General features: G+C 44.3%; 2 protein-coding genes across 2 annotated transcripts; one reads left to right on the top strand and one right to left on the bottom strand.

The window, feature by feature from the left end:
- Positions 1–1143: 1143 nt before the first annotated feature.
- On the top strand, positions 1144–8599 carry LOC149280895 (haloacid dehalogenase-like hydrolase domain-containing protein 2). Its single transcript, XM_089499995.1, has 6 exons — positions 1144–1244; positions 1454–1662; positions 3993–4077; positions 6176–6392; positions 8226–8289; positions 8496–8599. Exons 1-6 carry the CDS (start codon positions 1144–1146, stop codon positions 8597–8599), a joined length of 780 nt encoding a protein of 259 aa, XP_089356121.1.
- Positions 8600–9862: 1263 nt separating this feature from the next.
- Positions 9863–23273, bottom strand: LOC149280894 (katanin p60 ATPase-containing subunit A-like 2). Its single transcript, XM_089499974.1, has 16 exons — positions 23223–23273; positions 20075–20145; positions 18675–18841; positions 17808–17853; positions 16878–17001; positions 16113–16214; positions 15235–15333; positions 15023–15100; positions 14649–14747; positions 14092–14155; positions 13815–13933; positions 13565–13656; positions 12783–12893; positions 11113–11275; positions 10367–10469; positions 9863–9999 (listed from the first exon to the last, which is right to left on the bottom strand). Exons 1-16 carry the CDS (start codon positions 23271–23273, stop codon positions 9863–9865), a joined length of 1626 nt encoding a protein of 541 aa, XP_089356100.1.
- Positions 23274–24354: the final 1081 nt, after the last annotated feature.

The raw sequence follows: 24354 nt of genomic DNA, 5'->3' as shown, positions 1-24354 counted from the left end.
CATTTGGCCCCAATAAACTCGTTTTATCTGCAGACCTTGAGGCGGCTGCTATTGTCAGTCATTCGGTATTTTGAGTGACTTTCCCGGCTCAGACTCCACACCGAGCTGATTCTGGATGGCAATGCTAATGAAGTCTGTTCCTCTGTAGACCTTTATGAGTCTTTGTGTCTGACTGAGTGATTAGCTCTGAGCCAATAGATCTAGTAGATCGGGGTCAGATAAATGAGCAAGAATTCATACAAATGGCTGATATGCAGCGGCCGGATATCATTGTAACAATTAAATCAGGAGGCTGCCATAACCTGCTGGTTACATGTTAACATGAGGCAGGAAGATAAAATATGTGCTACAGGACTGGATTAAAACATTCTGCCCTGCATGGGGCATTTGTTATAAAGCTGGCTGTTAGCCCTTTTATTTATTCCTATATATCATTACCTGCTGCTGGTTCCTCCTGCCTTATGCCCGCTCTCTGCTGCTACTACTACATAAAATGTGTGTATTAAACCTACATGGGATCTTAATTCATGCAGAAGTTCTGAGCTTCTTTTCTTTTTTCTATGTCTCAGTTGTGTCGTTTTATTTTTCGTTTTACAATTTTTGTGTCCTGCAACTAAACCACGAGTTTAAACTCGCAGCGCTGTGGTATATGATAGTGCTATATAAATCAATAATAAAGATCATACCTAGGAACTGTTCAGGTTTGTCCGGAGTCTCCGGGGAAGTCCTGCTTTTTCCTGGACTCCAGGTCAGTTTCTTCGTTCTTTTTTAGGCTTTTAGGTTTAGACATGCACCCCCCCACACACACACACACTAAAAGGGTATCTGGGGCAAACTGCCCCCCTACCGCTCCACTCCTCCCAAACGAGTAGCCTACTCTGGGAAGTTTCCAGGTTGACATAAAGAATAAAGCCAGAGGTAGGAATGAGATTTGGTTATACCTCCCACATACTGCAGGGGGCAGCACTTTACGTGTAATTGTGTCCTGGAAGGAAATGGCCGCTGTGATCACACTACACAGGGGGATATTGTTGAAAACCCACTAAGTACTGCAAGGTTCAGATGTTAATAACATTAACTAATAACATTCTTTATGTTCCACGTCCTTATATCTCACAGATACGGTTTCTTTTGTTACTGCAGATGGCAGCCCGGCGAGTTCTCAAGGCCGTGTTGGTGGATCTCAGCGGCACCCTCCACGTCGAGGACACGGCTATACCCGGGGCACAGGAGGCTTTGAAAAGGCAAGTTACTAAATCATCCATCTATTTTACTGCCGCAATGAATATGGTTTGCAAGAATGGAGAGATCTCAAGAACCCTTAATCCTTTTTCTTCAATTAACCCCTTAATATGTTTAAGTAACATGTTTCTCCTATTTTTTTTTCTCTATCCACGTTCTATTATCTCCTGTTATTATTCTACCACCTCTGACACCGCTTTTCGATCTTCAGGCTCAGGAATGCCCCGGTTGTCATTCGCTTTGTGACCAACACAACCAAAGAGTGTAAGAGAACCCTCGTGGAGAGGCTGAGACGTCTGGGCTTTGACATCAGCGAGGACGAGATCTTTACGTCTTTGACGGCCGCGAGGAACCTGGTGGAGCAGAGGAACGTGCGGCCCCTGCTGTTAGTGGACAGCAGCGCCTTGAGTGACTTTGAAGGTGCGGTTACTCTTCCTTTAAGTGTATTTCTGGGGGTATTGGATCAATACACATTACACACGGGTGTCTATTAACTCATTAATGAATAGCCGATAAGACAATAAGTTTAGCCTTGTGATTAAATAATTACACCAAAAAAAATGGTCTCGGAAGACTGAGCGAAGACATTCGTGTCAACATTCACAGATAAAGCAGAGTCATATTAACCTATGAGACCTCCGAGATCACTTCTGTAGCTCTGATGAGACGTTACATCTGAAGACGGGACTTCAGAGCTCTTAAAGGTTTACACGACGTATGTTTAACATTGAACGTTAAATTAACCCAACTTGTCCATGGAGCTCCGAGGTCCTATTGCATAATATCTCCCAGCATGCACCTGGCACATTCCTCCTGGTCACTTCAATATTTTATTTCTAACTTTATAAATAAGTTAAAGATACGCTGTAACGGGTTCACCAAGAAAACTGTAGTAACTCCCAGAGATCACCCACATGTATCCTCCTGTTGTCCCCGGAATCACTTCCAGCACCAGCCAGCATGCGCACCTTGGAACCCTGCTATGTGTACCCAATAAGTAGACACAACTACCTTGAATTGAGTACAGCAGGAATGAACAGTTTATTATTGTAAAACATAGACTGATATACCCAGAGAACCTTATTAACATTGATAAACAGGTAGACAACCCAACCTTTAATCCCCTTTAGCTACTGAATATCCCCCGGCAGCAATCCTGTTAATGGGATTAGTCAACACAATGGAGTTCCTGCCTGTTTGGCAGCCAGACTGGAGCCATCTCTGAGTACCTTGGGCCTTGTATGACAGGACATTCTGTCACATACGCCTTATGTGGCACTGACCTAAAACATTCTGTGATCGATTGCATCAAATATACCATGGCCCGTCATACAGCGCTGCAAAATATATATAGCTATGGCGCTCTATAAGTCGGTAAATAATAATTATAGCTACCTTACAATATGCTTAGTGTGTTGAAGCACATTATGGTATATTTTTTGGTCTGCTGGAAGTTGACTCATAGCTCCTGGTCAAAACAAGTAGTGTGTTGAACATACAGATTATTGGCCATAAACCATTCGTTCCTGAGCTACATAAATTCTACATTTCAAATACTACTAAAATTCTGATCAGTCTCCAAGGACACATACAGGTCCTGTTGTTAAGTTTGCGGCATTTAAACTTTCCTTCTATTTCCTCGTTTTTCACCTGTAGCTTTATCTTGAACAAGAGCAGCTAGAAACTTGGCTTCGGGATGCAGGTTCTTGCACGTAGTGGCAAGTTAAAAGTGATAAGATTAGTGATAAGACTCTGGTAGAATAATGGAACTCGGCTCCAGTCATTCTCTTACTGAAAGCAAACTCTATCTTCACAGAATCTTCTTCTTCTAATACACTTTGCACATTTGAGAGGGTGGTAGATAAACGGAACAGCATCTCAGCAGAAGTGGTAGAGGGTAATACTGAGAGGGAATTTCCTTCCTCTAGGTTTAGTTATGATCTCTTGTTCTAACATTTCTCCTCCCTTGAAATGAGCCTCCCTCCTGTACCCCCTGAAGCGGAGATTAAGGTGAGGAAACAGGGGCACAGGGATTTGGGACCCCAACAGAAACTGTGCTGACGTGGGAGAAATGCCACACTCATAACTTAAATCATTTCGTGTAATCCACTACCCTTGACATAAAATTCCATGGGAAAAAAAACTGGTTTTATCCAGTTTTGCCCCAATAAAATCCCTTCATCTGCAGACCTGCTGTCTGTTGTAAGTCATGTGGTATTTTGGGTGACTTTCCCGGCTCAAACACCACACTGAGCTGATGCTTTATGGCAATGCTAATGAAGACCCTTCCTCCATAGACTTCTCTTACTCAGTGTCTGACTGGGTGATTAAGACTGAGCCATTCTATTGTTTCCCACGGGCAGTATGATAAGGAGTCGGGGTGTTTAGTAGATTGGGGTTCAGATAACAGAGCGAGAACTCCTACAAATGGCTGATATGCAGCTGCCTGAAAACCTTATATTATGAGGGAAAAACGAATGAATAAATAATTTCTGTCTCGCACTAGTAATAAATATGTTGGCAGTTATTGACCTTTAATAATAATTGTGTTATACAGTAAGTGCTGTACTGAACGTATCACAAGAGAATTTTGTAATTTTTTCACCACAATTAAAATGGCGTTTTTTTGCTTTGCTAAATTTCGTCCCCGGGCTCTAAATTGAAGCGCGACTAAAATTCTATATTTTAATGTACAATTCAATTATTTCAGGATCTGTGCTAAACTGACCTCTATTCTTTTCCGTTCGCAGGAATAGCCACACACAGTCCCAACGCGGTGGTGATAGGATTAGCTCCAGAACACTTCAACTACCAAACCATGAACGAGGCCTTCAGGTGAGGATTGTCCTCATTCCGTTTCATGATTCATATAATTGTCTGGCTGCTTTTTATCAGACAGATTAATTCTGACGCTCCACGGGGACCTGAAATGCATCTCAATACCATTCAGTTTATTAGCATAGTGCTCCGCAGTAGCCTAGACTAGCAGTAAAGCAGATATACATTGTGAGGCTGTATATACCGTGTTTGCTCCATTATAAGACAAGGTTTTTTCTGAGCAAATGCTCTGAAAAATATCCGTCGTCTTATATTTAGAACTCAAATAGAGGTCTGACTAAGATCCAGATCCCCCGCAGCACTGCAGGAGACCCAGATCCTCCTCTCCGGAAGCCGGTGGAGTTCCGTGCGACGTGCGCAGACAACCTTCGCTGCTGGCGGCACTTCGTCTGGGGGCTTCTATGACGGAGCACCGGCATCACATGACCTTCCGGTGCGCCACCATAGAAGCCCCGGCAGAATTGCCGGCAGCAGCGGAGGTTGTCTGCACATTTTGTTTTTACACTGGTCCTTCACAACTCTTTCTAGATAAATCCCATCGTCTGTAGTAAAGATCTCCTCCATCCACAAGGAATGCCTTGGCTCGATATTCAGCCCGGGGGACAATTGTGGCCCAGTGATAAAGGGGCCCAAAACACATTTGGAAGCCAATAAAGCCCAACGTGCACCAATTGGTCTGCGCTAAAACGCTTTAACAGAAATGTTATGCATTAAAACACATTGAAAGGATACAGTCCGTGAGTCTCAGACACCCTAGTGGCCATGTATGGAATTGCAAGTAAGCAGACAATAAAGCTTCAGGCAGTGGCCCAAGGTCTTTAAATCAGAGCAACCCAGGAGGCAGTTGCCCCCCCGGTCCCTTGCCAGTCCCTCTTTAAATGAGCCCAGGGGATTACCCAGATGCCCAGCAGGCTCTGTGCTCAACATGGTCCTTCATCAGGACCCCCACACGCACAACACATTTTTACCCGACTCCAGATAGAGAGGGAGTTGATGTAAACGTGAGGCCGCGCATGCTGTTTTCTCAGGGTTACAAAGCTTTATTTAATTTTATCTAATCTGGTAACAGCTCTTATCTTATCATCCCCGTATCTGCTGTTAAACTCAAGTGCTTTCATGGTTGAGCATCTTGGCGTCTTCTATTTTACACTCGCCTTTCCCTTTTATATCGTGAGGATGATACCCCGCGCTGTCCAGGTCAATGCTTTCACTGCTGTTATGAACTGTGTGTTATTGCCTGTAAATAGTCCATATCCCACGTCGTATAACCACAATATAGCCTCAAGCTCGATATGTTTTGTAACATTTCTGTGTTTGTCTCAGGAAGCGAACGCTGTGACGTTCTTTACTCTATTCAGGGAAAAGATCAGCTCTTCATTCCACACGGAATCTTGTGTTAACATCCTTTTTTTTCAATTCATTAGTTTTGGGGGCATTTGCGCAAAATAAATTAACATAAATGAGGCCAAGAAAAAAAGGTCTGACATCCCATATACCTCAAACAATAAAGTCTTGGCTGCTTAAAACTATAGATCCGTTGTATACATAAAACACACATGATGGATACATTTAAATAAGTGTATCTCTTAGGGATTTATTCGCTAAGGGGAGAGTTGTGTTTCCAGCTCATTGACTTCACTATACATCATGATACACATATATGTATATATACATACACATCAAGATATTTCCACCAAAAATATGGATTAATGAATATTAAGTAATCTTTTTTGGTAGTTTTTAAGTTGAGGCACATCTAGAGAACATCCCCCCCGCTTCCTACCAACAGTCGACACCTAAGTCTGCTTCTCATTTTAAAATACAGGGAATCCTTTTTTTTTTTGAAAGATTATATAATCAATATTGTGACTCATTTGCATCAATAAAAATTGCGCAATTAGAATTTATTTTTAACCTAACATTTAGAGGCTATTTCTAAAAATGCTCGAATATATATATTACTGTTTTGTTAAACTAAGTTGGGTTTCTGAAGAAATAAAAGAAAAATCTTTGTTTGCAAGGTAGAGCAGCCCTTACTCCTGGTGGCCCCGTATTGTTTTTTGGCTTCCTTTAAAGATGCTCGTTGTATTGTCAGGCTGGCGCTGGACGGGGCTCCAATCGTGGCTATCCACAAGGCAAGGTATTACAAGAAGAAAGATGGCCTGGCCCTCGGCCCCGGGCCCTTTGTCACGGCGCTGGAATACGCCACAGACACACAGGCCACAGTTGTCGGGAAGCCAGAGAAGACCTTCTTCTTGGAAGCCCTGCGGAGTACCGGCTGCCTTCCGGAGGAGGCGGTGATGATCGGTGATGTAAGTACTGATAGAGAAGCGGTACCCGCTATCTGCCGGCGGAAGGTACCTGTAGCTCATCCTGTTGAATGGTGTTGGTGGACAAGCCGTGGCAGGGCAGGAGAGCGTGCAGGAGCTACAAACCTCTCTCCTCCGTCTTGTCAGACCACCCAGCACCTCAAATCTGCTCCCCCCCCCCCCTGTCTGCGGGTACTTGTGTCCATCCCCATTCCTAGACTGTAAGCTCTTTGGGCCGAGCCCTCCTCACCTTTTGTTTCTGTAAGCCCGAATTGTTATGTGATGCACTGCTTTGTATGTTTGCCCATTGTACACCGCTGCTTTATAAATCCATAAAATAGTGGGGTAGTTTCTCTTTCTGTATCTGGATAGAAGCCTGTGTTCCCTGGTGGCCGCTCGTAGTATTACAGTTACCGGCACCTTTATAGATACAGGTTTGGGGGAAACAAGACAAGGGAGCAGAGTTCTTCCTGGAAACTTTATTTAGAACCTTTAAACAAGAAGAATGTAACTCATTATTATTATTTTTTTCTTAGTATTCATTAAAAAAAGTAGCAGGAAAAAAAGTGGTTCTCAGCCTCTGTGATTTGTGTAATAGGAGTAGGGTTGCTGTAATTTTTTTTTACGGGTGGCTGCCTACAATCTACCTGCTTCCCTGGGTTTATACATCATACATACTGCAGGAGGCGCGTTATAGGTGCTGATCAGCAAATAAAAAATTTGATGTGTCCAGGAAAAAAAAAAAAAAAAATGTTGATAAGGCAACCTTAAATAGAACCCAGAAAATGCTAACGAACTCTAGATTGTAAGCTCTGATGTATCGGTTTGTCTTAGTCTTCATTTTCTAGTCTCATCGCTCACCTTGAATATGTTTATTGTAAGAAGCGCTGCGTGAATTGTTTGCGCTATATAACTAAAAAGATAATATTTATAATTATCTTTTAATGAACTCTAGCTTGCGAGCCTGGCTCACTAATGTCTCAGTCTGTAAGTTCTAGTTTTGTCAGACCCTTTGAATGGAGGGACTTTACGGAGCGCTGCAGACGTTGTTGTAAGTATAGTAAGAAATGCAGCAGTGCCCTCCTGTGGTGTGAGCTGGTAACTACCATCCTGTATGACATCACGCCGGGCAGCTGCCTGTCTTTCATAGATTTAGCGTTTCTTTAACACCTCTAATGACAATTGACGGTCCGGACACGTCACGTGAAAACAAGCGGTTAACGACAATGGACGTGCCAGGACCGTCATTACTTCTACATTCGCTTTCCGCACCCAAACGGTGGTGTTGTAATGCCTCAATGTCGGCATAAGGGGCCATGTCTGGCCCCTCCATGGGGCGTCAACATCCGCCAAACTCTGTATGGCAGTGGACGCCTGTTTTTTAAACTTCAATGGTGTCGCTGAAATGCCCCGATAGTGAGATGGGACAAGCAGCCATAACAGCTTGTTGCGCGGCTCTTCTTTTGGCCGACGGCCTGGTCCTACCTGGATCGTTTAAGATTGTTAGTCTTTCACACGCCGGCCGCACGCAGGATTTAGTTTTTGTTCCTAATGCAAATAATTGTTTCATATACGCTGCATTCACTCTCTATAGGATGTATCCTATCTCTCCAGAGCAAATTCTGCTCACCTCTCACCCGATATGGGTCTCCTCTAATGTTTGCCCTCCTCCTCCTCCTGGAGCCCCTTCAATTCCCCAAATCCCCCCTTTTACATACAGGCTGCGGTGGTATGAGAATGCCCCCTTACGAGTATACCATGGGAGCAGCCATTGTAAGTGTAAGCTCACTGGGTCATTGGTATGTAATTTTCCGTTACGCCGTCTCTCTCCTGCAGGACTGTCGGGATGACGTCGGGGGAGCACAGGATTCTGGGATGCTTGGGATACTGGTGAAAACTGGTAAGTTTATGGGACCAGTGGAAGGCTTACTGGTCCTTAAAGATCTTAACTCAGAACGTTACTGTAGAGATACTTGGCATACAGAAAAAGCTTCGTGAAGGTACAGCATTGAGTATACCTGTAGCCTTTTTTGATGTCCTGTTCTCTGTATTACGTTGCTCTGCGTTAAACAGACTCCTAAACGTGTTTTCTTTGTTGGCCGACAGGAAAATATAGACCAGGAGATGAAAGTAAAATCCAGCCGGGGCCGCACCTGACGTGCGAGAGCTTCCCGCACGCTGTGGATCATATACTCAAAGACCTGATTTAGGAAGACCCGGAACCGTTATCCTCGCAGCTCGCCGTTTGCTGCTAATAAATGAAACTTCCTTACAGGATGGAGATATATCGGATAACGGAATCCGTGTTTACGGCTGAATAAAACCATTAAGATGTTGCTCTTGGATCTCTTGCGATGCCTCTAGGTAAATGGTTAAAAATCCTGGTTCCAGGCTGAGGTCTAATTGACCAAGGGGGGGCGCAGTTACACATCAGGGGCAGATTTAGTGTTGACGGGTTGTCATTAACCTGCTCAGAACAGCCCAAGATTTTAGCATCTCCTGTCTCTGATCTTGCCTCAGGAGTTGTGGATGCGTGAAGCAGCTTTCCAGCCTTGTGATGTGTATTTTAACTCCTTGACTGCACCATGGGTCACTTGAAACCTCGTGGCCCTGAACTTCACAAAACATGTCCCACAGTGCGCCCTTAGCTCCTCATCTTGTGAGTGCCACCTTTGCCCCAAGCAGCTTAGTGTCCCCAAACAGCGTGCATGTGCCATCTTTGCACCAGCTTGTCAGTATCCCCAAACAGCTCCTCTGTGCCATTGTTTCCCCTCGCTGACTGTGCAAGCAGGGTCAACTGATGTAACAGGACCCCACTGGGAGACGGTCTTTCTGTGTGGGTTCATAACTGTTTAGAAAGTGCCCTTTTCTTAACAATTTTGAAGGGGCACGAGAAGACAGAAATAAATGGCTGCAGGGGTCACCCGGGCCCCGTCGCAGCTGCAAATCCTGTAGTTAAGTCCATGGTCGGTAAGCCTCTGCTGCAGGTAGAGCTTGGCTGGCCCTGTATAATGCGGAATTAAATGAGTGAAAAATCTTTTCCTTGTGCATTGAATAATGCATTGTGCAGGGCCAGCTCAGCTCAAAATACTGGAGGGTGAGGGCTCTTGGAGTATTAAAACGCATACCCAGCCTTAAAGTGCCAGGGCTGCAAGGTCGCCCTCAATACGACCCCACCACACACGCATTTTATATATATTATATTGTTTATGTATGTGTGTGTGTATATATATATATATATATATATATATATATATATACACACACACACACACCACCCAAAACCCACATGCTACGCATAAAAAAAACAATAGAATGTTTAATTCATTTAAAAGCTTTACACAGTAAAGTTCACTTTCAAAATAAAAATACTTTGGTCCTTACACCCCATGCGCAGCGCGGTCTCTTTGGCAACGCGTCCGAGCTCCGTCACACATCCGGAAGGCAGTTGTCACGGTTTTGTAAAGAGCTTCTCAAACCGACTCGAATTCCTTCTGCCAGGCCACGTATTTCTGGGTCAGACTCTTGGCCGACGGCTTTGTGTGAGCCAAGACCTCCAAAAAGTCAGAGGTGGTGACCGTGTCCAGCCGGATGACCGGCAGATCCTTATCTAACGGGGAGGAAAAGAACGCACGGTTTTTACACCTATAGTTCTTAAACTTTCAGCCATTATAAGCATTTGCCACACCATACATGTGATGCACTCTCAGGCGCAGGAGATGCTGCAGGAGAGGGTCTGTTCATTCACATGGGTGGAAAGTACTCTTATTGAGTTTAATAGGAACATTTTCCTGCCAGTGATCAACTGTTTCAAGCAGTCAATCAGTGATAAGAATAGTCAGAGGAGGGCATTGCTGCGGTATGGCTGCCTGTTCTGCATCTATTTTTCTTTTCAGTTTTTGAAGTCACCCACAGAGTACTTTCCACGCATTCTTCCAGACGTAACTCCTTATACCCCTCTCCGGGGCAATACTTACCCGGCTGGTGATTTTCAAGCGCGTCAAAGATTTTTCTCACCGGCCGCATGGCTGCCTCTTTACAAACAAGTTTAACGTCAGACCCGGAGTAACCCTCCGTCTCCTGCGAGGAGGAAAACCCGACGACATTTTCAGGTATAAATTTATTGAAAATTATTAACATTATGCGTAAGAACGGCTTTGGGGCCGGAAAAAGCTGCAATAAATAAAGTAGAGGGGGAGGGATAGGAACTTTAATGGTGTGTGGGGAGGGTTAGTGCATCGGCCATAGTTTATAATATACCCATGACTGTCGCATGTTGCTGCACTTTGTGTGTAAAGTGCTGCCCCTGCAGTATGTGTGAAGTATAACAGAGTAATTGTTTCCTGCTGTGAGTTTATACACCCTTTAAGTATTTAAATGTTTTAAGTAAAGTGCAGAAATGTTACCAGAATCTAACACTAGAGAGTAAGAGGCTTAGGTGGAACATAAGAAACTTTTACTTTACAGTGAGAGTGGTAGATATGTGAAACGACCTCCCAGCAGAAGTGGTAGAGGGTAATACAGTGAGGGTATTAAACATGCATGGGATAGACATACGGCTTCTGAATCTAAGACGAGACCAACAACTGATTAAGGTTTGAGTCTTTACGGGCGACTAGATGGGGGCCGATCTGCCGGTAAATTCTATGTGATGTGTGTCGTACCCTGGCTTCCAATGGATTGAAGTGAAGGTGGGGTGTAATAAATAGCAGGGGGCACGTACGTCTCCCAGGGTGCTGTAATCCAGGTCGGTCCTGAGCTCCACTCCTCCGCTGTTGCTGACGGGTGGCAGCCAGTGCTGGATCATCGCCTGTCTGGCCTCTTTGCTGGGCAGGTCTACTAGAATCCTCTTCTCCAGGCGCCTTAACATAGCGTAGTCCAGCTCCCTGTGGGCACAAGGGACCCCCCAAAACTCAGCGACATAACAGAGAACGCTACCCACTAGCTTCAGAGTGTGTGTACGGGTATCACTAGCGGGTAATACACTCGCCGATATCTCCCCGTTTTAGGCTATAACTGGGCAAAAATAACCTGAATTACGGCTCTAGTATAGATTCACATAGACTTCTGTCTATATGAATAACCCACTGACTGCCGGAGAAGTGACCAAGACATTCCACCTCCAAGGGTTAACGTGGGAACGTCTGTAATAAGAGTTTACAGAGTGTAATAATAATGAACGGCTGGTGGAAAGGGAAACAAGTTCAGGGCTGGTAATGTTAGTGCAGGTCGTTGCCACAACAGAAGCTCATGACAGAGTAAACATTCATGAAAACTATTGGCTGTTTAATATTCTTTGGGCACATAATATGAATCAACCAATATAGTTTAACATAACATAGTAAGATATATGTAAATGTTTCATAAGCTTTTGGAACCTCAGCGGTCTCTTCTTCAGAAGTGACCTCTTTCATTATTTGCCCCTAAAGCTTTCTGTGTCTCTCCATGGAAGTGACTGAATATCGTACGGTTATAAACAAGCTTATGTGATGTGTAATTCAGTGCCCGCGTAGGATTAGTATAGTGGCTTCTCGTACGGTATAGGCCACTGTCAGCGTTGTTAAATGGCGCATCATGCATTGTCAGCCACCATGCGCAGAAAGTGCCTTCACTGATGGGGAAAGGAATGAGCAGGCATTCCGCTAGAGCTGCAGCTTCCCCCAAAGGTAAGTTATGCAATTTTTTTTTTTTTTTTACAGCTTATAAAGTACCGTAATTGGCGTTCTTAACCTAGGAGGCGACCCGGCACTCCGGAGCGGCCCCTGGGTGAACACAGGGCTATTAAATCTACCCCAAGATGCTTTGCACGACAGACGGAAGGAGACGCGTCGCTCACTTCTCTGGCCGCCGTGTTCTAAACTCATGGGAACAGATGGTACGGAGATCTTGCTCACTGGAGCTTACAATCTAAATCACTGAGGACCTGAAACTTGTAAATACTTTCCATTATCCTTTATGTTGCCGTCTATTTATAACGTGAAAGATTACACAGAGCTCCACTTATCCAGTGAAAGATCAGCCATGTTGGTGGCGTGCGCGCTTACACTTAAATCAGATTACGGGGCCGGCTGCAGCCGCTGTACGCAGGCCACTGGAAGCTTTAAGTACTTTACACTTGAAAGTTAAAATCCTTCTTAGCTAAACCGTAGTAAATAACTTGAGAATGAACTCCAACGGCGTGTTTTAAATACTGGCATATGGTTCGTGTTTATGAAAGATTATTGGGGGGGGGGGCGGCAGAGCGTCCAAAAAGGAGAGAGAGAGAGAGTTCACAATTAATCTTTAAATGCTTTAACCAAAAGCAAGATGGCTCCGCGCTCTAAATACAATCTTTATCTGTGCTTAGAGGATCACGGATATGTATTCACAAAAGCATTTTCTGTGATCTCTTACCACGGAAGATTGGAAGCAGCTAAAACAAATACAAGATCATCTGATCGGGACAAGCCGTCCATCTGCACCAGTAATTCAGTCTTCATCCGCCGGCTTCCCTCATGTTCCCCCCTGCAACGGACAAAGACTCGCTGACTTCTGCGCAAGCGAATGCTTCACCACCATGTCTGAGTGCAGGTATTACATATACATACGAGGGCGACGGGGTTTGCTACAGGTAAGTATGTCCAGATATGTAAACACAGAATCTGCCAGCAAATCGGCCCCTGTCTAGCCCCCCCATAAAGACTCAAACCTTAATCAGTTGTTGGTCTAGTCTTAGATTCAGGAGCCGTATGTCTATCCCATGCATTTTTCAATTTCCTCACTGTATTAGACTCTACCACTTCTGCTGGGAGGCTCTTCCACTTATCTACCTCCTCACTGTAATGTAAAACCTTCTTCCATTCCATCTGACCCACTAGTTGTAGATTATGGCCTCCCGTTCTAACATTGTTCCTCCTTTGAATTATTGTGGGACATTATACCTACCTGGGGAATTCCTTTTGCAAAATATCCCCTGACGGGTGCTAGAGGTGTGTGTGTGTGTATATATATATATATATATATATATACATATATATCTACCTCTAGATTATAAACTGGCGAACTGGTCCCTCACTCCCTAACGCATCGTTTCATCTTAGTCTGTCAGTTCTAGTTTTGTCAGACCCTTTGAACGTAGGGACTGTAAGGGAAAAAAAAAAAAAAGTATGATGTTCAATAAATAATCCCAAACTCACCCTGGACCTGCTCCCCTCTGACTCATCACAGACTCCAGTTCATCCAGGAAAATAGTGGAGGGAGCGTGATATCGGGCAAGTTCAAACAACACCTGTGCAAAAGGACACATCGTATAATGTACTGGTCCAGCGTCATGTTCTTTAGGTCGTCGTACAGATTGTATTGTGCAGAAATTAGATAAAACGACATTCCTCCGCTCATAACTCTCGTAATTATTATTATTTTCTTCTTCTAGAAAAATGCTCCTACCCGCACAAGCTTCTCGGAGTCTCCTCGCCACTTGCTTACGATGGTGGAAGCCGAGATGTTGAAGAACGTGGTGTTGCATTCCGTGGCCACAGCTTTCGCAAGCAGCGTCTTCCCGGTGCCTGCAAGATGGACATAAAAGCAATACAAAAAAATGACTAACAATATAAAATACGTTGATAGGTTGTTCAGTGTAGATGTTGGTGCCACAAAGGCATTTTATTTCAATTCAAATTATCAGATTGTGTGCATGCGGCTTAACGGCATCCGAGAGATTTACCCGGTGGTCCGTACAGCAAGAGTCCCTTCCAGGGCGAGAGAATTCCCGTGAATAGCTGCGGATACTGATGAGAAAATGCAGTGATTGATCAGACACAAGTGCAATGTAATTCTATTCCATATATCTACATTTTATATTATTGATATATATATATATTTTATTGATATATATATATATATATATATAATAATATGAGTGTCCCCTGGCTAGCCTTTGGAAATGGCTGGGGATAGTCAGAGTTAGGAGCCTGGATTATGGATTGTGTGTTAATACAGAACGCGTCAGTGTCGAGAACGATCTTGTTTTCTTCTAGAATAGAATGTTTAATCATCTACAGTAACATCATAAACGATCCGCAATCCATTCAAAGTTGTTGCTGTACGAAAGCCTCATTGCAGAACTCGTCCGTATTAACCGTATCGCCGTGACGCTGTTTGAATGGAAACGCGATGCAACTCTGAGTCTGCCGGGATGCAACTTCAGGTCAGATCTAAAAACTGTGTAAAATCGCACACATTCAAATTAATGTAAAATGAGACCCGCCTGCCACGTCTCACCCTTATAGGATACACCACAGCCTCCTTCACCAGCCTCTTGGCTGAATCGAGCCCAATTATATCATCCCACCTCACGTTAGGGTTCTGGAGGTAAATGTCCTGCAACCAAAAGAACAGGTTTTTGCCAATGCTGACCTATATTACTGTATACAGCATGTGGGGGGGGGGGTTGAATTACGGTATACAGCACTGGGGGGGGTTGAATTACGGTATACAGCGCTGGGGGGGAGAGTTGTATTAGGTTATACAGCGCTGGGGTTTATGCTCAAGGACAATGTTTTTCCCCCATGGGACTTTTTAGGAATACTCTGCCATATATCTGTAAATAAAATGTGAGCTTATCTCGTAAACGCGGTTGAAATAGAAGGTCGTACCCTGCTTATCACGGTGGCCAACTCTCTCATTTCGCTGTTTGCCCCGACAAAGGCGCTTACAGGTTTGATGAGACGCTCCTGAGAAGAAGAAGAAAAAGCTATATTTAATTAACAGATTTTGTGTGTACCGAGATGAGGTTTCTATCTTTAGTTTAAAATACTTCCAAATTATTTGGTAAGTCGTTATACACTTCCGGTCCCAGGGAACTCACCGAAGGATCTGGATTGGAATTTAGGCTGTTCAAAGAGATTTCATTACTCGCCCCTTTGATTGCATCTTGAATCATACTACGGAAGTCAATTATTTGCCCCTGAAAGGTTAAATGATAAGAATAGTTACAGAGATATCACCATAAATAATAAAAGAAACATATGGAGATTAAGGTGTCGTCGGGCTGCTACAATGTGGCCAATTCTTTGTTTGAGTTGCCAGAACACATTTTTATGGCACTTGTAGGCATATGGGCAACAAGCCAGGGTTTTAGACACTAAAGTATGATTACATGTTCACGAGAATCCACCTTAGGTATTTTATAACATTATCTCTGGCCAATTTGAATGCTGAAGGATCCTATAGATGCTGAAACTACGCCGAGGTCAGCGTAAGCTGTATTCATGTCTCATCCAAATAGAACAAGCTATAAGATAACTGATCGCCTGATTCATTTGCAGGAGCGTTAACAAAAGTAGAATAAAGTCCACTAAAGCCATACACACAATATTCGCTACAATCGTACCCAACTCAAAATCTGTCTTCGGTGAATAAACTGTTGGTATCTCCGAGTCAACCAGAGGCCATTTCACCGTAACGGCTATATTTTAGATCATAAATACATACCGAAAAGCAGCATCAGGATGGACAACGTATTTTAAACATTAATTATTCCCCAACTTTTACTGGGTTTATTTTTATCACAAGGAGTTGTGCTTTTTCAGTAATAAATAATAATAATAAACAGTATATATATATATATATTTTTACGATATAAAATAGTATTTAACAGCAATTAGAATAGAAGAGCCTCTTCACTGTCATCTGTCTTCACATTGACCATAGGTGGGATTTTACGAGCGGCCGCATGTTACTGACCCGTCTTGGATGGCTACCATCTCCACTCTTTCCAGTCTTGTTCATGGATGAAACATTCAGACCGAACTCAGAAGTCTCAGAGGAGCCGGCGCTGCCGTTTTCCTGCAACAGGAATAATTTCGGGAAGGGAAAGGAATATCTGTGAATAAATTTCCTTGACTTATTTTTATCTTTACAGAAACTTAGAGGCACCCTTACTCTTCTCTGTAATCTCCCAGAAACATTTAAACTTGGGGATTAACTTCTCCCCCTGCCTAACCATCTTCTGAGCCTGTGACTTCGACGATCTCAGAAGGAGGGGAGACGTTTTAGTACGCATGCGCACCCCGCACTCCTCTCTGACTGGGTTCATTCACAGTAAATAAGACAGAATAGTTTAACAACAAAAAAAAAATCTTGTTTACATTTTAACGGAAATGGTACAGTGAAGTAAACATGCTATGCTTTTCTGACTCCTGAAGATAAAAATAAAGGATAGTCCATTTAATTATAAAAATTGGGAATTCCTATTAAAAAAATATGGTCCAATTAATTATAGTAATTGGGAATTATTATTAAAATAAATAGAAATAACATTTGTCTGGAATTTTATTGTATGGATAAACACTTTCCACAGGTGGAAGAGGAGAATTTGAAGTCAACAGGGGCACATTATAGACGTTCTAGTTATAGGTTGATAGAGTTAGGTAGGTTTATTCAATTGTACTACTTTAATATGTGGTGTTTTTCTCCCCTGTTGGACTTCACCTGTGACGTGTTACCCACCTGTTTAGCTCCCTCCCTGCTTGGGGTCTTCTCCGTTGTTCTGGTGTTGTACCTGGACAGCGGTCTCTGCACCGGGTGATGCTGATGGATCCTCGGAAGGCCTTGTGAAGAGTTACTGCCTGCTCTGCGACATGGAGGTTTTAGCTTAGAAACAGCAGTGAGATCGCTCTTCAGACCCACGATGAATAGAGAATGAATCATACATGTGATCGTGACCCCACGCATGGCAATAAACGGGCAATCAGTGATGCCTTCCAGCAGGTCCTTAACAAAACTCGTATAGCACTGCTAAGGGGCAATTATTTCACTCATTATCCCCACCCTGTGGCAGAAGACGAGACCATGTGAAAGGAATTCATGCAGAATGCTAAAAACCAGTGATTATTAAAGTCAGGTCTCAGGACCCAAAATAGTGAAGTTTTTAGGATCTGACCCCCTGTACCAATCCCAGTTTAATCTCATTATATAAGAGAGTACATTGCCTTTTGTATTTAATCCCAGGGATTTAATTTGCAGGTAAAATCTCCTCCGTCGCACCCCTTACATTATATTACGGCTGTTATTTATCCGTTAGGTGTGCGGCTGCGATCGGGATTTATCTCTGGCAGATCACACATGTTATAGAGGTTGTTATTTTTCGTCTTCTTCTTCTTCTTGAATAAATATGTTGGTTTTATGACATTCCACTACATGTCCCTTCAGAACGTGTTATTCCTTCTCCAAGAAGCATCGCCACAGACCGTGATGTCCTTGTACTTTTCTTACTCCTGATCAGCAATACATTTACCCCACCATGCAGAGCATTACATCCAGATTCCCTACCATATAGTTTATCTGATATAACGCTAAAAACATAGAATCAGCCCACAGATCGACCCCGACCTAAAATCACCAGGCAGAATTACAAATGTTTGTTCAAAGTGCGCTTACCTCCTGAATTTTCCTCCACTTTGGGGTTTAGAGTTTAGCCGACTGTCTAAAATAAAACATAAATCCATGCATTACAAAGCCATCCAACCTCAAAGGATAACCGAGAACCTGCAAGGGTTTGTTATATATCCAGTAACGGTCTTATCGGGGGATCCACTGGGGGGACTTGAAAATGTAATACAATTGAAGTTATCCAGGTTGATGTTGTTTAAGTTTTAAATAGATTGTTTTTATTTTCAATATTATGTATTTTATTTTTTTTTTTTAACAGACCAAACATTGGCATTAATGAGAATGGTGCTACGTGAGCAGCATGTCCACACGCATGACGATCAAGACCGGAAATATTGGACTTCACGCCTGTCAACATAGAACCGATGAACAATGTTTATTATGTCTGGAGATTTTCTGGTCCCGAATGCCGCTGTCATAATATTACAGGGATTGTTATATGTTAAACACTTGGGAGATGACCCATTGCTGTCCACATACTCTTAAATCCAGAATAAAACTAAACGTTAAGCCATGAATAAGAATCTTATAAGTAAAATAATGAGAGGCTCGTCACTAAAAGGATCGGCTATTACGATTATAACGCATATAAATCTGCATTAATAGTGCTGGAGCCGGCGGCCGGTAAGTACAGCACGGCAAATAGTTGAGGTGGCGAGGAAAGGGGGTGACGCACATGGGGTATTATGCAGAACCCCCCCCCCTATGCATTTACAGGGGGGACACCGAATACATGTAAAGGGTCAGATTTAGTAGTGGAGGGGATCCCCCATTTGATGGTTAGCGTGTCCCCTTATCACGTAATCAGATAGACCCGTCACCTACGCAGCCTTTTGGTGTCATTTAAACTCATACCTGGGTCGGCCGCCCTCTTAGTGACTTTGGGGTACTTCTGAAACTTAACGTAATAGTAACTTTCGTATTCCAGCAAAATGCTCTCCAGATCTATGTTGTCGCAAACTTCAAAACGTCTCAGATCTAATTTGGTTTCTTGTTCCAAAGCGTTTGCGGAATCCACATACCTGGAGATTTAATAACACAGAGCGCAGGTTAATAAGAAATAATAAAAAGTCACTCGGGCGCCATAAATGAATAGAATCTTTAATAATATATAAAGCCATTTCCTGATGTTTCTATGCACATTATAGGGGCGTTTAGGGCTGTAGAACCCTGCGATACCCTCATACCCAGCAAACATTCCGACCTCCTAGAAAAGAGGGGCTTAGGGGGGGGGGAAGGGCCAAAGGGAGAGCTGGGTCTCAAATAAGGACTGGACAAACTAATCAGACATTAAGATGACATGTAAAAAAAATAATAATACCGTATTGGCTCGAATATAGGCCGCACTTTTCCCCCCCACTTTAAGTCTTTAAAGTGGGGGTGCGGCCTATATTCGGGGTCTAGCGCCCGACGCCCGGGACATGCAGTCCCGGGCGACGGGCAGGCAGCGGGGTTAGGATACAGATCCCCCGCAGCGGTGCAGGGGACCTGCATCCTACTCCCCGATACGCTCAGACAGCCTCCCCTGCCAGCACTTTCCACGGGGGAGTCCCGGCACGGGAGGTTGTCTAAGTGCATCGTGCGCATGGTCACCGGCTGCGGAGGTTGTTTACACGCATCGCCGCAGCCGGTGACTGTCCACACGATGCGTTTTACCTCTGCCCCCCCCCCCCCCGACTTACCAGAGGAGACTCCCGGGTGTCTTGCGGGGGACATCAAGGCAATACGCGTATACAACGCGTATACGGCACCGGAAGTTATATACGCGTATTGCGTAGATGTCCCCCGCCGGCCCTGCAAGACACCCGGGAGTCTCCTCTGGTAAGTCGGGGGGGGGCAGAGTGGCAGCATATCTCGGGGGGGGGAGTGGCAGCATATCTCGGGGGGGGGGGGGGGAGGACAGTGGCAGCATATCTCGGGGGAGGGAGGAGGAGGACAGTGGCAGCATATCTCGGGGGGGGGCAGTGGCAGCATATCTCGGGGGGGGGGAGACAGAGTGGCAGCATATCTCGGGGGGGGGAGACAGAGTGGCAGCATGTTTTTTTGGTGCTTTTTAAATAAAAAAACTTTTTCTTTAAAAAAGCACCAAACTTTTAGGGTGCGGCCTATATACGGGGGCGGCCTATATCCGAGCCAATACGGTACAAGTTAAAAAAGGAAACAAGTGAAAAAGTATATATATTTCATGGCCCAGCAGACATTCCCACCAAATGTTTCCTTCCATTATGAAGCAAACAGATCATAGAACTACCCACCCTTCCTGCATCAAGTAATGCATGATGAGAATAAGGAGGTTTTTGCGTCTCGCTTCCGTCCGTAACTCATCCTGGAAAGGGAAGGGTTAAGATTAGAAAATGTTTCATATTTCCCGCATTATTCGCCATTTGATACACCAAATAAATCTATATCACTGTTTGCAGATTAATATAAACAGTATTATGTATAAATTACACGCCTACTTTGCGTGTACCCTATTGGAGCGACCACGTTAACCCAGAATATATATAATTATTCCTCCCCATTAAGTTATTTTACCCTATTGCATACCTCCAATTAAAGCGGGATAGTCCAGATCTTGGGCATAGTCCTGCTGAGCGGCCCCAATGATTTTGTGGGCAGAGGGGACAAGCAGCCCACAAAGATTAGGGGACTGAGTATGCCTACCAACTGTCCCGCTTTGCGTGGGATTGTCCCCTTTTTGCCACTATACTCCGGAAACTTCCATCTCTGTCCAGCTTTTCGGGACAGACAAAGCTCAGTGGGTCAGTGGGATTTGGGACCACAATCCTGGGACCCCTTATTTCATTCCATGCATAGTGCGCAGGCACACAGGCAGTAGAGCTGCCAGTTTGAGTGACAATCTACCCCCCAAGCTCCGCCCCCCGGCATCTTGGCTGTTGGGAAGTAGGGACTCACTTTTTTTTGTTTTCGTATTTATGGAACATTAAATCCTTAATTGTTAGTTACAGAGTAACGACGGTTTTAATTGGCCCGGAGTTTATGTCGGCAGCGATTATTAAAATTCAAATAAAAAATAAATAAAATGTTGAATGTTAAGTAAGATAAAACTGTATAAAAAAAGCTGAGTGACAATGAAGTAATTAAACAGAACTACCCTGCTGCTATCCGAAAATAATAAGTAAACCGCTAAAAATGCACAAAAAAATTATCCAATTTAAAAAGCAATTAAACCTGCGAGTGCTGCAATAATTGAAAGACATTTATTAATGTGATTAAGTTAATGAAAGGGATCCGTTACTAGCGCGTACAGCACTTCATTCTCATCTAAAGCAGGAAGGCCAAAGGGGATTTACAGTCTTCGATTCAGGAGCCGCATGCCTATGCCCTGCGTGTTTAGCCTCTACCCCCTCTGCTTGGAGGCTGCTCCACTTATCTACCCTCCTTTACATTCCATCCAAGACTCTTTAGTCTTAGATTCTGGTCTCTTGCTGTAACATTCCACCTTCTTTGAATAAACTTCCCCCCTGCACTTTGTTAATCCCCTTTAAGTATTTAAATGTTTCTCTCCCACTTCTCTTCTCTCCCCCAAGCCGGACATATTGAGATCCTTTAGTCGTTTAGTCCTTAGATCTCTCTCCAATGCGTCAGTATCCCCCTGGAGATGGGGTCTCCAGAACAGCCCCCAGTACTCTAGGTGAGCTCTGACCACTAATGCCTCTCGCTATATAGCCCGGCGCCCTGCTTGAACTTTGTTACATTGCTTCTTACCTTTAAAATACTCAGATATAATTGTAATCCTCCGAGCGTCAGAGTCATTTCCACGTCTCCTAAGCGAATGCACTATATGGGCAATGCTTGGAGGAGTTTGGGGCGGAAGAACTTGACCGGCCGTACAGAGCCCCGAACCTCAATCCCATCGAACACCTTTGGGGTGAACTGGAACGGAGATTGGGAGCCGGGCGTCTCGTCCAACATCAGTGTCTGACCTCACAGACGCTCTACTGGGTGAACGGGCAACAATTCGCACAGAAACTCCCCAAAATCTTGTGGAAATCCTTCCCAGAAGAGTGGAAGCCGTTATACCGGCAAAGGGGGACCAACTTCATATTAATGTCTATGTATCTAGAATGTGATGTCATTAAAGGTCCTGTTGGTGTAATGGTCAGCTGTCCCAATACTTTTGTCCATATAGTGTATGTGATATTATTATTATGAATTGTTTTATATAGCGCCATCATATTCCGTAGCGCTGCACATTACTAACAATATATGTACATAAAGCAGTCTCCACTTTCAAACTGCTATTATTCTTCTGAACCGCGTAACAAAAGCAGATCGTGGTAATGAAAGGGCTGTTGTTGTCATAGCGGCAAATGCGGCTGCCTCGTTTCCTAGAACAGCATCTACCTGACCCCACTCGGAGCGAGAGAGAGACTCGCGAGGCCTTAGGACAAAAACAGTAAGAACCCACGGAATGCTGCCCCGGAGCGAGACCATAAAGCATTCTCTCTACGCAATATATTACAGTCGTTATAAAGGGGCCGACAGCGGCAAGTATCCCCAGCGTGGCGGGCTGAGCTGGCTCCTGCACCGGACCTTCATAATGTTTTGCGAACTCAAGAAGCACAAATGCAACTCTCCATTTAGTGAATAGACCCCAATGAGATTGGGACCCCTGCCCTCTCTTCTGTAGCCCGGGCCTTACCCTGACTTGCCAAATACCCTAATGCTGTTACAGTGACCGGTGTGGAACAATACCGGTACGTGACAGATAAACACGCAAGACACGGCCCACAATATTCCTGCCGGCATTTATTATTATTGTTATATATAGCGCCATCAGATTCTGTAGCGCTGCACACAGGTAGACAGGACTAAATAAGCAGTATATAACATAACTATTTGACTTACAGGAACAACAGGTGAGGGGGGGCCCGGGTCAAAGAGCTTACAATCACTTAACATGTTTTTTTATTTGAATTTGGCGGTTCATAATATTAACATATAGTATATATACACATACATACTTAATGTGGGGAAAGTAACTGAAACAAGACCGAACTGAGCCGGCTCTTTGTAAAACCGATAAGCGTCTCCGAATATAAAACCACCTCAACACGAGCCAAGCGCGGCTTTCCAGTTAGGGGCTCAGAGCATGCGCAGTGCGCACTCCCGGAAGCCGGTGGAACGCATGGGCCATCTCCATAGCAACCAGGAGAAACTCAAAAACCCTTCCGTGCGGAATTGCCTTTATAGCTCACATAAGAAACGGGGGGTGCAAAAGATGGTGTAACAGCCAAATGCTGGATTAACCCTACCGCTTCCACCCCTTAAAGGAAGGGATGCACCCTGACCTGTATCACGCATGCACAGAGACATTGTATATGTTGGGTGCCGACAGCCCACGGTGTCCCCGAGCGCCCACACCGCCCCACAGCTTACCGCCTCTCTGCTCTGGGAAGCCGCCTTCACGGCCCGGTAGGAGAGCTCCATGCCGCAGAGCCCGAGAGTTACGAGAATCGTATACTGGAAAGAAAAAGAAAAACAAAAAAGAAAAGGGGGTTTAGCCGGCGGGCGCGGCCTTCTGCTGCATGACAGCTAAGTGAGCCAATAGGGATCAAGGTGGGACACTGACCAATGAGAATTGAGTTGCCGGCAGACTCAGTGTATCGCGAGTGTGTTGTACGTTATCGTCTGTAAGGAGCAATACTAAGGCAACGTGATAAATATGGAGCAATCGTCATAGCAACCAGCGGAGTTTTTTTAATACATGTTTTATTAATACGGTTAATTAGTATTTGTGTGTGCCATATACTAAATAAACAAATTTAAATAAAATGCAGTTGTAAGCAGCAGAATGAGTTTGATGTTGCACATAGATGCTCACACACGCACATTCATGTTCACACATATGTGCTAACACGTATGCACATACAAATCCATGCTCACACACATTTACACATACATGCTCACACACACTTACAAATACACGTACACACACATACACATGTAGTTCAGGAACATATATTGAAGGCTCTCTTTAGTTGAGTTACTGAGGGAAGGTGTGTCTGGGCAGTAGAGAAGTCATGGGACGAAACAGGGTCAGCAAACAAATCACACTGGGCAGGAACCAAGCCCCATCAGCAGACAGAAGATGTGGTCACTGAAACAAGCAGGAACCAAGAGAACACCGCACCAAGAGAACACCGCACCAAGAGAACACTGAACCAAGAGAACACTGCACTAAGAGAGTGCTGCACCAAGAGAACACTGCACCAAGAGAACACCGAACCAAGAGAACACCGCACCAAGAGAACACCGCACCAAGAGAGCACGGAACCAAGAGAACACTGCACCAAGAGAGTGCTGCACCAAGAGAACACTGCACCAAGAGAACACCGCACCAAGAGAACACCGCACCAAGAGAACACCGCACCAAGAGAACACCGCACCAAGAGAACACTGAACCAAGAGAACACTGCACTAAGAGAGTGCTGCACCAAGAGAACACTGCACCAAGAGAACACCGAACCAAGAGAACACCGCACCAAGAGAACACCGCACCAAGAGAACA

The sequence above is a fragment of the Sceloporus occidentalis genome, unplaced genomic scaffold (assembly GCF_023333645.1).
Source record: "Sceloporus occidentalis isolate IW3139 unplaced genomic scaffold, rSceOcc1.0.p SCAF_144, whole genome shotgun sequence".
Classification (NCBI taxonomy): Eukaryota; Metazoa; Chordata; class Lepidosauria; order Squamata; family Phrynosomatidae; genus Sceloporus; species Sceloporus occidentalis.
This window is presented reverse-complemented; position numbering and strand designations above follow the sequence as displayed.

Coding starts and splice junctions, on each gene's coding strand:
- LOC149280894 (XM_089499974.1), bottom strand. CDS start 23,273: ATGGAGCTCTCCTACCGGGCCGTGAAGGCGGCTTCCCAGAGCAGAGAG. Junction 13,657..13,814: donor ACTCCGAGAAGCTTGTGCGG/GTAGGAGCATTT, acceptor CCTTTTGCACAG/GTGTTGTTTGAACTTGCCCG. Junction 10,000..10,366: donor GCTTGAAAATCACCAGCCGG/GTAAGTATTGCC, acceptor CCTCCCCGTTAG/ATAAGGATCTGCCGGTCATC.
- LOC149280895 (XM_089499995.1), top strand. CDS start 1,144: ATGGCAGCCCGGCGAGTTCTCAAGGCCGTGTTGGTGGATCTCAGCGGC. Junction 1,245..1,453: donor GCACAGGAGGCTTTGAAAAG/GCAAGTTACTAA, acceptor TTCGATCTTCAG/GCTCAGGAATGCCCCGGTTG. Junction 6,393..8,225: donor AGGCGGTGATGATCGGTGAT/GTAAGTACTGAT, acceptor TCTCTCCTGCAG/GACTGTCGGGATGACGTCGG.